The sequence below is a fragment of the Heterocephalus glaber genome, unplaced genomic scaffold (genome assembly GCF_053883595.1).
Source record: "Heterocephalus glaber isolate CG9 unplaced genomic scaffold, H.glaber_assembly_v1.0 deba00001687, whole genome shotgun sequence".
Lineage (NCBI taxonomy): Eukaryota > Metazoa > Chordata > Mammalia > Rodentia > Bathyergidae > Heterocephalus > Heterocephalus glaber.
In genome coordinates this window covers 21,588,986-21,603,152 of record NW_028258412.1, presented here as the reverse complement: position 1 = coordinate 21,603,152, position 14,167 = coordinate 21,588,986, and the positions used below count along the sequence as shown (strand labels likewise).

The 14,167-nt window shown below is 55.4% G+C and overlaps 1 protein-coding gene across 8 annotated transcripts in view; it reads left to right on the top strand.

Moving 5' to 3' along the window:
• Nucleotides 1-29: 29 nt before the first annotated feature.
• The window catches only part of Camkk2 (calcium/calmodulin dependent protein kinase kinase 2), a 43,726-nt gene continuing 29,588 nt past the window's right edge, over nucleotides 30-14,167 (top strand). For 2 of the 8 annotated variants that reach the window (XM_004843835.4, XM_004843836.3), the window contains exons 1-2: nucleotides 37-163; nucleotides 12,410-12,905. In XM_004843835.4, coding sequence (XP_004843892.2) covers nucleotides 12,468-12,905 — 438 coding nt within the window. In that variant the 5' untranslated portion in view covers nucleotides 37-163; nucleotides 12,410-12,467. Of the gene's footprint in view, nucleotides 164-12,409; nucleotides 12,906-14,167 lie in introns of all 8 variants that reach the window. The other 6 variants (XR_015446229.1, XM_004843837.3, XM_021257505.2 and 3 more) reach the window with 5 other exon arrangements.

The following is a 14,167-nucleotide window of genomic DNA, read 5'->3' as shown; positions in this document are numbered from 1 at the left end:
ACCAATCCGCGTGCAGCCCGAGGCGGGCGTCGAGCCGAGGCGGGCGGCTCCTCCCTGCCCGCCGCCAGCACCCCGCCCGCCCGGGCAGCGGAGAGGAGTGCGCGGCCGTGCCGAACCAGCCGAGCGCAGCCGGGGGCGCGGAGCCGGGGAGCGTGGAGCCCAGGTGAGCGGGCAGTGGCCGGGCCCGGGCGGGGACGCAGCCGCCGAGGCCCGGGGCGCCCTCGCCCTCTCCCCCGCCCGGGGCGGAGACCTCCACCGTGGGGCCGCTGACAGAGCTCCGAGCCCAGCCCGGCCCGAGCGCCCTCAGCTGGGGACCCACGTGCGCCGCCCCGCGCCCCGCCACGTGCAGGGATGCGACCCGCTCCCCTACCCTCCCTGCGTCCTCGGCCGCCGCGGTCAGGCCGAGGCAGGGCGGTCCCGGAGTTGGGGGCCGAGGTCCCCGGGCTGGCGCGGACCCAGGTCTCGGAGGCGGCTGGGCCCACCCCTCGCGTTTTACAGGTGGGGAGACCGGAACGCGGGCGGGAGAGCGGAGCCTCCCAGTCCCCCGCAACCGCCCCTACCCACGCCTTCCCTCAGCTGGGACCTCACAGGCAGGCTGGGTCCCTTTGACCTAAATCTGCTCCGGGGCTGCAGCGAGCGGCGCCTTCCTTCCCGGCTGGCGTCCTCCGTCTGCCTCGGACGCTGGGCCCAGCCCGGCTCGCCACCGGGTCCGCTGGCCGGGAGCTTCTCACGGCGTCTCTCCACGCCCTGGATGCCTAGTTTGGGAAGCGGGGTGTTTCACACCTCTGCCAGCCTGCCTCCCCGGCTGCTGTCATTTGGTGCTGAAAAGGTGGCACCTCAGCCCATGCAGAGGATGGAGCGGGATGGGGAAGAGGCGGTGCCCTCGGGGTGGGACGCCGCGTCGCCTCCCTAAAGACGGTTTCATCTTCCTCACCCTGGGCTTTGGTTCCCAAAGTCCTAGAGTAGAAACTTTGGGTGCCCTAGGGCAGTGCTGCAGATTTCTCCACCCGCTCTAAGAGGAGGGACAGGAGGGTAGCTTCATCCCCAAGGCTCTTTGTTCCGTGGAAGAAGCGGGGACTGCCACTCTTCCCGAACCACCCCACAACAGTGTAGGGTGAGTCCCAGCCACCCTCTCCGCGCTCCATAAACCTTCCTGTACAGGAAGCGAGCAGAGAGCCTGCACCTGGAATAATAAAAGTGTTTGGGCCAGGGATTTAGCTCAGTGGTTCCGGCGCCTGCCTCACAAGTGCAAGGTCCCTAGTTCGATCCTCGGTACCAAAAGAAGAGTTAATAATGGACTTTGTTGATGGCGAGTGCTGGGGCTTGAACCCAGGGCCTGAGCACGCTGAGCTTGCCCTGTGGCGCTGAGCGACCCTCCTATCATTTACCGAGTTCTCGCTGTGTGCCAGATGGGTGCCACCCTGTCTGCATCGTGTCCCTGGATGCCTGTCACAGTGCTCCCCAGCGGATGTGAGGGGATGAGAGTCACACCATCCTTGGTGTCGCTGGGATTTGGCTCAGAGAGGTTAAATCACGTGCCCCGGGTCATGCTGCTGGCCCTGAGCCTTTGTGCTTTGCCACCTTCTTGAGCAAGCACTGGGCCTCTTGAGGGGCCAGGCTCGTTTACTAAACAGCACCCAGATCTGAGCATGAAGGGTGCTGATCCACCCTTCCTGTCTCTGGACCCAGGTTGTTGGTGCCTCGGGAGCCAAATATAACTATGCAGTGGCTCCCATCTGGGGGTGGGGAAAGTGTAGGGGTGACTTGCAGTTGTCACAGCGATGCTAAGCGCTCCTGGCTTCTGGTAGCAGGAACCAGGCCTGCCCAGAGCCCCATGAGTGGGCCAGTGCCCAGCCTGGAGAGTGGCCCTGTCCTGAATGTCAGTAGTGCCACTGCTGAGAAGCACGAGAGCAGTGGGTGCCAGGGAAGGGGGAAGCAGGATCAGTGGGAGTTCTGGAGGAGGCCCTTGGGGTGTGACTCCTGGAGGCCTTCCTGAAGGTGTCCTCTGCTGAGCCTTGAAGGGTGAGCTGAAAAGTGGATACTGGACGGCACCAGGAGGGGAAGGCCTGGGCTGGAATGAGGAGGCTGAGGGGACTCTGTTCGGTGACCTGGTTCCTTCCTCTAGATCCTCCCCCCGGAAGGAGCATGTCTCTGAGGGAGGGGGCAGGTGGGCCCAGCCAAGTCTAGGTTTGAGACATTTTGGCTCAAAAGCAATTTTTTTTTTTATGGTACTGGGGACTGAACCCAGGAACACCCTACTGCTGAGCTACATCCCCATTTTTTTTTTCATTTTTCATTTTGAGACACTAAGTTGTCTCACTAAGTTGTCCAGGATGGCCTTGAACCTGGGATCCTCCTGCCTCAGCCTCCCTAGCTGCTGAGATGACAGGCATTTGCCACTGGACCTGGCTTGGTTCAAATCTGAATTTGAGCTGTAGAGTCTCACCTCACTGTGAACCTGTTTTATGGAAGGTCTGAGAGGCTGAGTAACCTGCTCAGGGTCCCCTCCAGTGTCCCTCCCTCCCTACCCCTCCTCCGCTGCCTGTGGCTGCCTGTGGGAGATGAGGGGACCTCATTTCCTGCGCCATCCAGGAGGTTGGGGCAGATGCCATTCACATTGTCCTCTGAGTCGGGGTGAGCCTTCCACAGCTGTCTTTTCCAGATGTGTTCCTTGTAGGCAGAGAGAGAACCCAGCAGAGGTGCAGGCTAGGGCGCCCACGCAGTCTGCACCCTCAGCAGGCCTATTTTTTGGAACTTGAAGAAATTGCGTTTTTTTTCAGACTGTGCTTGTTCCCTGACCTGTTAATGGAGACTCATAGGCCTTCTTCCCTCTCTTCTTCCTCTCCCTCTTCTTCCTCCCTCTGTTCTTCCTCCTCCTTTTCTCGGTGATGGTGATCAGACTCAAAGCTTCACTCACATTAAGCACACACTCTACCACTGAGCTCCACCCTCGGCCCTTTTTAAACAGGGTTTTGTTGCCAGGGTGTGGCGCGCCTGTAACCCCAGGACTCAGGAGTCTTGAGTCAGAAGGACTGCAGTGAGTTCAAGGACAGCCTGGATTACATAGGGAGACCCTGTCTTAAAAAAATAAAAAAAATAAAAAATAAAAGACATAGTTTTGTCAGTTTGTTTGCAGAGTGAGTGTGATAGAAGAAAACGTTTCTTAACTCGATTAAGGTCCAGGTTCTTAGAGCAAGGTTTTCGGGGCTCCCCTAACTCCAAGGCCATTGCCTCCTGCATCCCCTCAAGGTGGTGGTTTGTAGGGTGTGGTTTTCCCTGGACAGCCCAAGTGTCATTCCTTTCCCTTCTTTTCACTGAGCCTGATTTGTTCACAGTAGGTCCCTTTGTGCTTTTATGGGTTTATATTTTGTGAGACTTTTCCCAGACTCGGAGTCAGCCCATCACTCCTGATGGCACAGCCTGGAGTGGGCACTGGGGAGGGGACAGAGCTTCGGGAGGAGCCTAGCAGGACCTGTGCCCTAGCCCTGCCAATTCACAGGTGGGGAGTGTGCAGAGCAGCCACAGGAATGTCTGTGGGGTGTTCTCTGTCCCCGGGTGCTGGGCATGCCCATAGTGGAGATCCATGCTGTGGCCATGCTCCGGGTTAGAGCACAGTGGATCTATTTTACAGACGAGGAAATTGAGGTCCCCTGGGTCTGTATGGTTTGCAGGTGAACCTTCCAATCCTGAGCCCTCTGGGCCTCCATCCGAGGGCTGGCAAATGGGATCCATTTTCTTATGGGGCACAGGCCACATTCCCCAGGATGTTGGGGTTGGAAGTAATTTTCATACTAGTTGTCTTATATGAAAAGTAAGATTTGTAGCTGAGTGCATTGGCACACATCTGTAATCCCAGATCCATAACAGTGAAAGTTGTCTTGAAAACTTGGTGAATGCCATTGGCCTTGCAGAGGGGCCATCTGGTCCCCATGCTCTGGTTTCCCCTGCCTGGGACATCCCAGAGCAAACGGGAAGGGATCATTTTGGGTGTCAGTGTTTTTAATTTTGGTTGTGTTTGTTGTGTTGGTGCTGAATTATTTTTTCAGTGATGAAACATTTGAAGCACAGAGAGAAGCCAGAGCTCTGCTGTTTTGGCCGGCTTGTATTTTGGAAGGCTGGAAGGAGGCCCAGGGGTGACAGGCAGGCCGGGCCAGGGCTTGAATTTTACTGGCTTGGAAACTTGGTGATCTTTGACTTAGTCTCCTCCTTTAGGGATCTGGGGAACTGAGGAACCCTGAAACCTGGCCTCTGTCTCCTAAGGGCTCCCTGATGAGCGGCCGTGACCTGTCTGTGGGAAGGATGAACAATTCTAGCACCCTTTCCCTTTGGATAGAGAGAAGGAAAATGGGAAGGTTCTGTGGTGCCCCCGCCCCCACCCCATCCTGAAAGCTGTTGAGCGACTATTTTTATGTTGCCTCTTTTATCCTGCTGGCTTCTGTAAATAGTTGAGAGATGGCAGTTACAGAGATAAAAATGCTAATTCCAACCCAGAAAGGAGAGATGGCTGGGGGAGGCCAAGGTCTTGCCCCTTTGCCTGCCCCTAGGGCTGGAAGTGGGAACTGAGCTCCTGGGGCAGGCGCTGTGGGTGGGGCTGAGGTCCCCTCTGAGGGAGAAGTTTGAATGGTACCAGTACCAGTGCTTCTGTGGGCGCTGGAGGGGAACCCCTTCCCTTTGGATTTCTTTTTTCTCTTGCAGTACTGTGGGTCCAACCCAGGGGGACTCTTTCTCTGAGCTACAACCCCAACCTTTTTTGTTTTTTTAATTTTTTTGAAGTGGGGTCTTGCTAAGGTGCCCAGGCTGGGCTTGAATTTGCTATCCTCCTGCCTCAGCCTCCCAGAGGGCTGGGATTACAGGTGTGCGCTCCTTTAGCATTTTGAAGTTCAGTGGGGTGTTGCTTTCCGGGCCTCTGGTGGAGAGAGACTTTATGCAGGTTCATCCCAGACATTTCTCCTGCCCTCTGGGCGCAGGTGTGGGGGACCAGGTGGGGAAGGCTTCCAGCTGCCTTCTTTGCTGTTTCACCAGGTGGTTCATGCCAGGGCTAGGGAGGGAGGGGCTGCAGCGGCCATTGCTTCCAAAAGGCAGGGAAGAGGGTGAGAGGCCGTGGGTGGGCTAGGTGTGATGCCTGCGGGTGCCAAGCCGTGGGATGTGGGATGTTGGCATGGAAGGCTGCTCCTCTCTGTTAGAAATCCACATTCCTTTTCTTTCCCTGCCTCTTGCTTCCACTCGTAGGCAGATGGGGGAGGATTCAGTGGGAGAAGTGGAAGGAAGGGAGAGGCTCCTATTTACCCTTCCCAGTCCCTGCTGTGCCCAGCACACACCCTAGTGCTCCTTCAGCTTCCCAGACTTCAAGGCCACCAGTTCACACGTGGCCTTCTGTGGGCGCCTGTGGGGTCTGAAGTTCTCTCAGTAAGACCCCACTCTGCACCCAGGTTCCCACCTAGGACCACCGGGGATGCTGGGCTGTAGGCCTCAGGACCCTGGTTCTCTTCCCAGCCTGGCCTTGTGCCTGTGGCTGCCTTGGCGAGGTCCTCTCACCTCCCTGGATCCCAGCATCTTTTACAGCCTCTGGTGCTTTGCTTGCAGAAGCAGAAGCTGTGACACAAGCCCTTGAAACCCTTGAAAGCAAGATCGCAGAATTATTACTTTTTTTTTTTTTTTTAAAGATGAGGTCTTGCTTGCTATGTATTCCAGGCCGGCCTTGAACACGCAGTGATCCTCCTGTCTCAGCTTCCTGGCTGCTGGGATCACATGGGCGTGTGACCTCACCTGGCAAGAATGTGAAATTACAGGCACATTCTGTGTTTAATTTTGTGACAGGTGATACATATGGGAAAGGATTACAGGGGAAGGTGAAGAAGTTGAGTTAGCACAGTGGGGTTAAAGATACAAAAAAAATTTTTTTGGTACCAGGGGATCAAACTCAGGACCTTGTGCTTGCAAGCCAGGTTTGGTGGCACTGAGCTAAATCCCTGGCCAAAAACATTGTTTTAATTAAAGTCACTTGAGGTTTTTTTGGTTTTTGTTTTTTTACTTAAAGGTTTTTGATTTGATACCACTGAAGTGTTTTCTTGGCTTCTGTTTGGTGAGCATTCACACCTCTGTCCTTCCCAAACATTGAGTAGCTGGGGGTCCTGGGGAGGTCATCAGGCTCCCTGTGCCTCAGTTTCCTCCTGGTAATTTGGCCTTAGGGTCTAAGGAATTGAACTTCTGCAGGGAGCTTAGTGAAGAAGCTTTTCTGTCAGCTCTGTGACACTTGTTGGTCAAGACCCTTGAAGGTGACAGAAAAAGTAATCACAAATTAGCTTAAGCAAAAATGGGAATATATTAGCTCAAGTAGTTAAAAACTCCTGGAGTTCATGTGCTCCAGGCCGAGCTGGATCTGGGTGCCAAATACGTCATTCTCCATCTTCTCCGTTGCTCCTCTTCTCTTCTGGTTGAGTTTCCTTTGAGGCTGTGTTCCCTCCTGGTTGGCTGACTCCAGGAGTTGTGTCCCCAGGGCTCTAACTTCAATAGGAAGAGGGATGCTCTTGTCAACACTCCAAACCCTCCCTGGAGTCAGACCCAGCTGGCTGACCAAGGTCTCACATCTCTTGATCAGAGCAGTGGGTGCCTGGCAGCTGTATTTGAGTCTCAGCTGGATGTGGGCCAGCTCCTCAGGGCCTCCGACAGACCTCGGGCCAGCTACTGTCCTCTCACTGAGGGACGCAGACTCAGCCAGCTCCACCAAGCTTCTGACCCTCAGAGCAGCCCACCTCCAGCAGCACAGATGGAGTGCCAGGCATGTCCCAGGAAGTTCTCTGAGTCCGGAGGTAAATAGCAAAGGCAGAGCCACATCTGGTGCTCTCGGGTGATCACACCCACATGTGTTATCTGTCTCTGAGCTCTCCGAGACAGCATGGCTTTGCTCTGCCCCTCACACACAGCCCAGGTCCCAGGAAGGGTGATGCATGGACTCTGAGCTCCTCCTCGTCAGAGGTTTTGTTTTTGTCTTTTTGTGTTGTTTTGGAGACAGGGTCTCACTATGTGTAGCACAGGCTGGCTTCAAACAGGGTGCAGTCCTCCTGCCTCCGCCTTTCAAGTGCTGGGATTATAGGCCTGCACCACCACACATGGTGTTGGAGATTTGGGTCCAGCTTACACTTTATTCAGGGTAAATATTCGGCCACTGAAGGCTGATCCTTCTGGAAGAGCTCAGAGCAGCGCTGGGTGTGGCTTCGTGGTGGGATGCTGGCCCAGCATGCAGGGGCCTGGCCTCCACCCTGCACCACATGTGCACAGATGAAACCCCAAGCTGACCTCAGCTCTTCCCACAACCGCTGCGTGACCGAGTGGCTTGCTCATTGGTGAGATGAAGGTTCCGGGGAGGAGACGTGTGATCTGTCCCTGCAGCACTAGCATCAGGGATGCTCAAGTCCCTGCAGGTGAGCTGGGCCGTGAGATGGCCTGGAACATGGCCCTCAGCTGAGCTCAGCACCTCAAGGCGTGGGGAGGAGGGAAGACTGCGCCTTCCTCCTGTGTCCCTGCCCAGAGCTGACAGGCATCTGAGTTTTTCAAGGATTCTGGATGCTGGGCGTGGTGGCACATGCCTGTAATCCTAGCACTTGGGAGGCCGAGGCAGGAGAATCCCATGAGTTTGAGGTCAGCCTGGGCTACAGAGTGAGTTCAAGGCCAGTGTGAGCTCCATAAGGGGACCCTGTCTCAACAGACAAACAGATTCTGGAAAAGAAAGATTCTGGAAAATTTTCTAATGCTGCTTACTCCCTGCCACACCTCCAATGGTAGGGATCAAGGCTAGGGTTTGACACAGGCCAGTGAGTGCTCTGTCCCTGAGCTCCACGCCCAGCCCGAGGCTGGACATTCTGATTTTTTTTTTTTTTGGTACCAGGGATCGAACTCAGGACCTTGCACTTGCCAGGCAAGTGCAGTGCCACTGAGCTACATCCCTGGCCCTAACATTCTGATTTTTATGTGCACTCTCTGCTCTCGAAGCACTGGCATCTCATTTACATAGTTCTGAACGTGGTGTGTGCCAAGCAAAACAGGACAGCAGCCAGATGGCACCCAGAAGTCACTGCTTGCCCCTTCTTTGCTCTAGGGACTGACGGGGATGTGGTCTGGGGGCCCTAACAGCCCGAGCTCTCCTGCTGTCTGACAGGGCGCGGCTGTTGTCTCTGGGGACCCGTCAGTTTCAGGGCCTAGGCCAGCATGCGTTCCGGAGCAGCCCGCAAGGGTTGGGCTGTGAGAAGCTGCTCCCCTGGGCGGGGCCCTGCACCCTTGTCCTGGGGCCACGCCGACGCCACTGCCTCGGGGGCCTAAATAGCAGAGCTGTGCGTCTCTCGGTTCCGGAGGCCAGAAGTCTGGGGCCCAGACTTGGGCAGGACAGAGTAGGTGCAGGCCTCTCCCCGAGGTTGCTGACACCGGCCACCGTGGGTGGTGCTTGTCTCGTGGAAGCATCACCCGCCTCTGCCTCCATGGCCACAGCCGTCTTTGTCTGAGGTCCCCTTTCTTTTTTTAAAATTAATTTTATTTTATCCCATTTCCCCTTCCCCAACACCCCTCCCCTCCCTATGTGTAAAAGCTTTGTTTCCATTTATTCCTTGCTTTTTCACTTTTTTTTCTTTATCCTTTCCTTCCTTTCTCCCCTGCTTCCCGATAAGGATGCCAGACCTGTTGGGTTATGGCTTACCCTCATGGTCTCATTTTAATTTAAAATACCTCAATGCAGACCTCTCACCAAGTAAGGCTATATTCCTGTTTTGTTTGTTGGTTTTTTGAGATAGGGTCTCATGATATACCCCCAGTTGGCCTTGACCTTGTGGTGATCCTCCTGCCTCAGCCTCCTGTGTTGGGATTATGGGGGTGTGCTACCACACCTGGCATGTAAGGCCATCCGTGGGGGATTGAGGATTAGGGCTCCAGGAGTGACTTCCTGAGCACCTTTCCCCATCTGCAGTTGTCTGTCCCCTCTGCTGTCCCCGTAAACAGCCGCCAAGAGATCCCGGGCTTGTGCTCTGGCCTCACTGAGGCTTCCTTTCTGTTTTGTTTCCTTGGCACATAGTAGGTCTTCAGTAACCACTCATTTCAGGAACAAATGAAGAATGAATTTCCTTCTAGCCTCCTGAGGCCTCTTTCCCCAGGCGAGAGAGGATGTGACTGGCTTTGGCCATGATCCCAAAGACTTGTCCCTGGCTTGGCAGATCCTCGGGGGTATTAGGGCCCCTCTGCTGTCCTGTGGAGCCGAACATGAGGGGGGCTTGAAGTGCTGAGCCCCGGGATTGGGGGCAGCCCCTCCCAGCCACTCTGGCCAGAAGCTGGTGGCAGGCGGTGGGTGCAGCCCCAGGAAATGGGAAGCGTTTCCTGCAGGCCTGGGCCACGGCTTCCTGGCAGAGGAAGGAGCCAAATGCTGCCCAGCCGGGCCATCTGCTGCTGGAAGGCTCTGGTGTCTCCTATTGGGTCCTCCAGGCACAGGGGTGGCCCCCTGTGTTTCTGTGGCCTAGGCCAGGGTAGCAGCTCAGGGCAGGGCCTCCCGTCACTGTCAGGCCCAGGCTGGAGGCAGAATAGTCAGGGTACCTGGGCCCTGTCCCTGGGCCCCTGAAATCAGACGCTTGGCCTGCCATAACCTTGCTGCAGGGGCCTGTCCTGTGGGTTGCCTGGCAGAGAACACAGCAATGTTAGAGTTGCTGGCTTACACTAACTCTTGTCTTTTTGTATGATTTTTTTTCTGCTGGGGAGAATCTTGGTAGCTTTCTCCTTTTTTGGGAGGGACAATGGGGATTAAACCTAGGGCCTTCATACTAAGCTGCGTCCTCAGCTCTTTTAAAAAACATTTTACTTTGAGATTTATTTTCGCTAAATTGTAAGTTTCCCGGGCTGGCCGCAAACTTGCGATCCTCCTGCCTCAGCTTCCCAGAGTGCTGGGATTATAGGTGTACGCTGCCATATCCAGCCACATCAGATTGCGAGAGCCATTCAGGACACTTGGGGAGAAGATGCCCTCTATCCAGACCACCTCCTCCATCAGTGCCAGGGACCCCAGCATCTTCTGGCTCCCAGGGGCTCCTCATTCTCCCCTCTTCCTCCCCTTCTCGACCTCGAAGGCCAAGGCTGATGCCAGAGGCCACTGGACTGCAGCTGGCCAGGGAGACTGATTAAAAGCAGCCTTGCTATGTGGATGGCGTGGTGCCCTTGGCCTGCGGGAGATCAAGAAGCACTTGTTTTTCTGTTGGCAAGAAGAAAATTCCCCATTGACTTTCCTGGTGCTGCCAGGCTGAATTTTCTTTTCAGGAATGCTTGCATCCCTGGTGGGGGGCAGCCTCCCTGTCCTGGGGGGCTGGAGCACATGGCCAAGGGTGTGGGACACAGGAGCAGGGAAGTGCTTGGAGACTAGTCCCCCATGGGACACTCTGGAACCTGGCCCAGCTGCAGTGGGCACTCCCCAGGTCCTGATGGACGGAATGGCTTTTGAGCACTTGAGCCTTTGAGAATTCTTTGTTCCAGTACAGTACTAGGGATTGAACAGGGGCTTTTGCATGAGCTGCACCCCCAGCCCTCTTTTAACATTTTATTTTGAGACCGACTTACTAAATTGCCCAGGCTGGCCTCAAACTTAGAATCTTTCTGCCTCAGCCTCCCACAGTGCTGAGATTACAGATATGCACCACCACGCCCATCTTCAGTTTCATTCTTCATTTTGGTAACTGTACATAGCATGATATTTACCAGCTTAGCGTTTTTGGTGCATAGTTAATCCCCTTAAGTGTACCCCGTGCATGGCAGTCACCTCACTGCCCATCTTCAGATATTTTCACAGCTCATGAGGAAATCTGTGCCCTATAAACAGAGCTCTTCTTCCTCTCCCTGTAAACCGGGGTGCCTCTCCTCTCCCTCCTTACTCTGTGAATGGACTGTTGTAGGTACTGCGTGCATGTGACATCTGACAGTAGCCTTCACCTGGTGTCTGGCTTGTGTCACTTGAGTGATGTCTCTGTGGCCCTTCCACGCTGTGGTGTGAGGAGAATTCCCCCCTTTCCATGGCCCCTGTGTGCTCTGCCACATTGTTTTTCCTCCCCTCCGCTCATGGGCAGTCGGGCTGTTTGCACCTTTCTGTGATTGTGAGTAGAACTGCTATGAACATGGGTTTCCAAGGAACTGTTGGATTCCTGCTTTCTATTTTTTTGTGTGTGTATTCCTAGGAGAGGAATTGCTGGCCCTAGATTAATTCTACATTTAACTTTTTGGATAGTACACACCTGTCATTCTAGCACTCAGGAGATTGAGGCGGGAGGATCACCATGAGTTCAAGGCCAGCCTGGGCTACATAGTGAGACCCTATCTCAAAAAACAAAAGGACATTTAACTTTTTGAAGGAATGCCCAACTGTTGTACTGTAGATTAAATCTGCACTTTGCTTACTACTCACAAGGCTGAGGATCGTGTTGCATGGTTGGCTTGGGCTTGGTATCTCCTTTACCAGGGACCATGTTTCCACATTGGGCCTAGGGCAGGGCTGGGATGTGGTATTTCCTTGATGCTTTTCCCACTGGGCTTCTGCCATACTTCCTGACAGTAGATGTTCCATAAATCCTGGTGGAATGCTGGGCGTTGTGGTGGGAACCTGTGATCCCAGCTCTCGGGATGCTGAGGCAGGAGGATCACCTTGAGTTTGAGGCCAGCCTGGGCTACTTAGTGAGACCCTAAATAAATAAATAAGTGAATGAATTCTGGCGGGGGAACTGTTCTGAGATGGCGAGGTGACATCCTTTTCTCTCAGCTGGATTCCCCAGGGAGCCCAGGCTCTCTGCCCCCTACCTCCCTCGGTGCCCGTCCATCACAGTGGCACCAAGAGGTGTCACCTCATTCGGCCGCAGAATCTCTCCTGAGCGCCCACTGTCTTCCTGGCTCCCAGAGACCCCTCATGCACGTGTGACCGGGGTGCAGAGCTGCCACCTGGTCTGGGAACCAGGGATGGACTCCTTGAGATCCAGCAGGTCCTGTGACATTTGTCCAGAAGGCTTTGTCAGACATGAACCGAAGGTTGATGTTCTGTCTGGAGAGGGAGAGGTTGACAGCCCGAGGGGGTGTGACAACTTCTGTTTCTTTACAAAATTGAGAAAACGTTCAGGTATTGTAAAATTAATCCTTTTTTGGCCGTGCTGGAGATTGAAACCAGTGCCTCACCCATGCTAGGCAAGCACTCTACTAATAAGTTACGTCTCTGGCTGGTTTGATTATTTTAAAATTTGAGGCGGGTTCTCACTAAGTTGCCTATGTTAGGCTTGAACTTGCAATCCTCCTGCCTCAGCCTCCTGAGTGCTAGAATTCCCGAGGTGGGAATTAGACCCATGTAGGGGCAGATGGCGGGGCCTCCCCGCCACTGTCCTGGCCCCTGTGACGGGCTTTCTCTCTGCAGGTGGCCCCGCTGCCGGATGGGAGAGCCCCAGCGTGGTGGATGACGCCTCCCACGCACAATGTCATCATGCGTCTCTAGCCAGCCCAGCAGCGACAGGGCCGCCCCCCAGGATGGCAGCAGCGAAGGCCCGAAGCCCTGTGAGGCCCTGCAGGGCCTCTCGTCCCTGAGCCTGCGCCTGGGCATGGAGTCCTTCCTTGTGGTCACCGAGTGTGAGCCGAGCCGCGCTGGGGGCCTCGGCCTGGCCCGGGCCCAGCCCCTGGAGGCTGATGGCCAAGAGAGCCCCCCGGACGTCCCCCGGTGCCACCTCTTGGGGCGCAAACTGTCCCTGCAGGAGCGTTCCCCCGGGGCGCCGGCCTCTGGCAGCAGCCTGGCCGCGAACGGAAGCTGCGCGGACCCGTGCCCGCCCTCCTCGCCTGTCGGGTCCCCGCAGTTGTCGCCGCGGCTGCCCCGGCGGCCCACGGTGGAGTCGCACCACGTGTCCATCACGGGCCTGCAGGTGCGTGGGCCCCGGGTCTCTGCGTGGGCTCGGGACCCCGAGAAGGATCTGTGCAGCTATGGGGCTGTAGGTGACCCCAGGAGAGGCTGCTGGTGTGCTGCTGGGCTCAGCGGGCTGGCGGAGCGGGTCGGTCACCAGGGTGACAAGAGGGGTGCAGCCCGGGGTGCGGGGCTGAGCACCCAGGCGGCCACAGAGCAGTCGCTGCCCGAGGTGAGGGCCCTCACTCCACCTCCAAGCTCGATCCTGTCTCTTTGCCTTCGCCTCCTGCCCGGGAACCCTGTTCCCAGTCTTGCAAGGCGGCTCCTTGCCCCTGAGGGCCTCCCATGGCTGCCTCCCAGAAACAGGACCCCCTCCCCTTTGCTCTCTCCTCTTCCCCCAGCAGAACACGAGCCCCGCCACCTGCCTCATCCTTGTGGCCCCAGCACCCACACAGGGCCTGCCTGTAGTGGGAGCTTGGAAGAGGGAATGAAGGAGTCAGATTGGAGAAGACTCGATGTCAGGCCGACCTGAAGAGGCTGTGTGCCTAAGGGGCTGCATTCTGAAGGCCGAGAGCTCAGTGCAAAGGGGTGCACAGCATAAGCAAAGGCCCTGTGGCAGAGGCAGGAGGGTAGGGAAAGAGGGACAGGAGTTCAGCTAGCTGGAGTGGGGCCATAATGAGGCCTGGTGGTGATGGGGCTAGAGGGTGGTTCAGGTTTATAACAGAATTGAGTCAGCTGAGAGAAACAGCCCCCAACCCCAACAGTGGCTCTAGCACCATGGGATTTATTTCTTCGTCTGAGAAGTGTCTATTCATTTCAGATGCCCGTTTTTGGATTAGGTCATTAAATTTGAGGGGGATCTGGTTTTTTGAGTTCTTTTTTTTTTTTTTTGGTACCAGGGCTCGAACTCTGGTCCTTCTGCTTGCGGGGCAGGTGGTGGAACCACTGAGCTAAGTCCCCGGCTCTTGAGTTCTTTATACATTCTAGGTATTAGTCCTTTCTCTGAGGAATAGCTGATATTTTATTTTATTTTATTTCATTTTATTTTTGGCACCAGGGATTGAACTCAGGACCTCACTCTTGCCAGGCAGGCGCTGTACCACTGAGCTACATCCTGTCCCAGTAAGATGTATTAATCATGCAAATTATATCTGAGCTAGACATTCTGGGACTGGATTGATAGTTGTGTGATATTGTGGCTGCTGGAGGTCTGGCCTTCAGAGCTCCATTCCAGGCAGGAAGAGGGAGCAGAGGAGAACAAAAGGCTTTCTAAGTTAGTCTTCT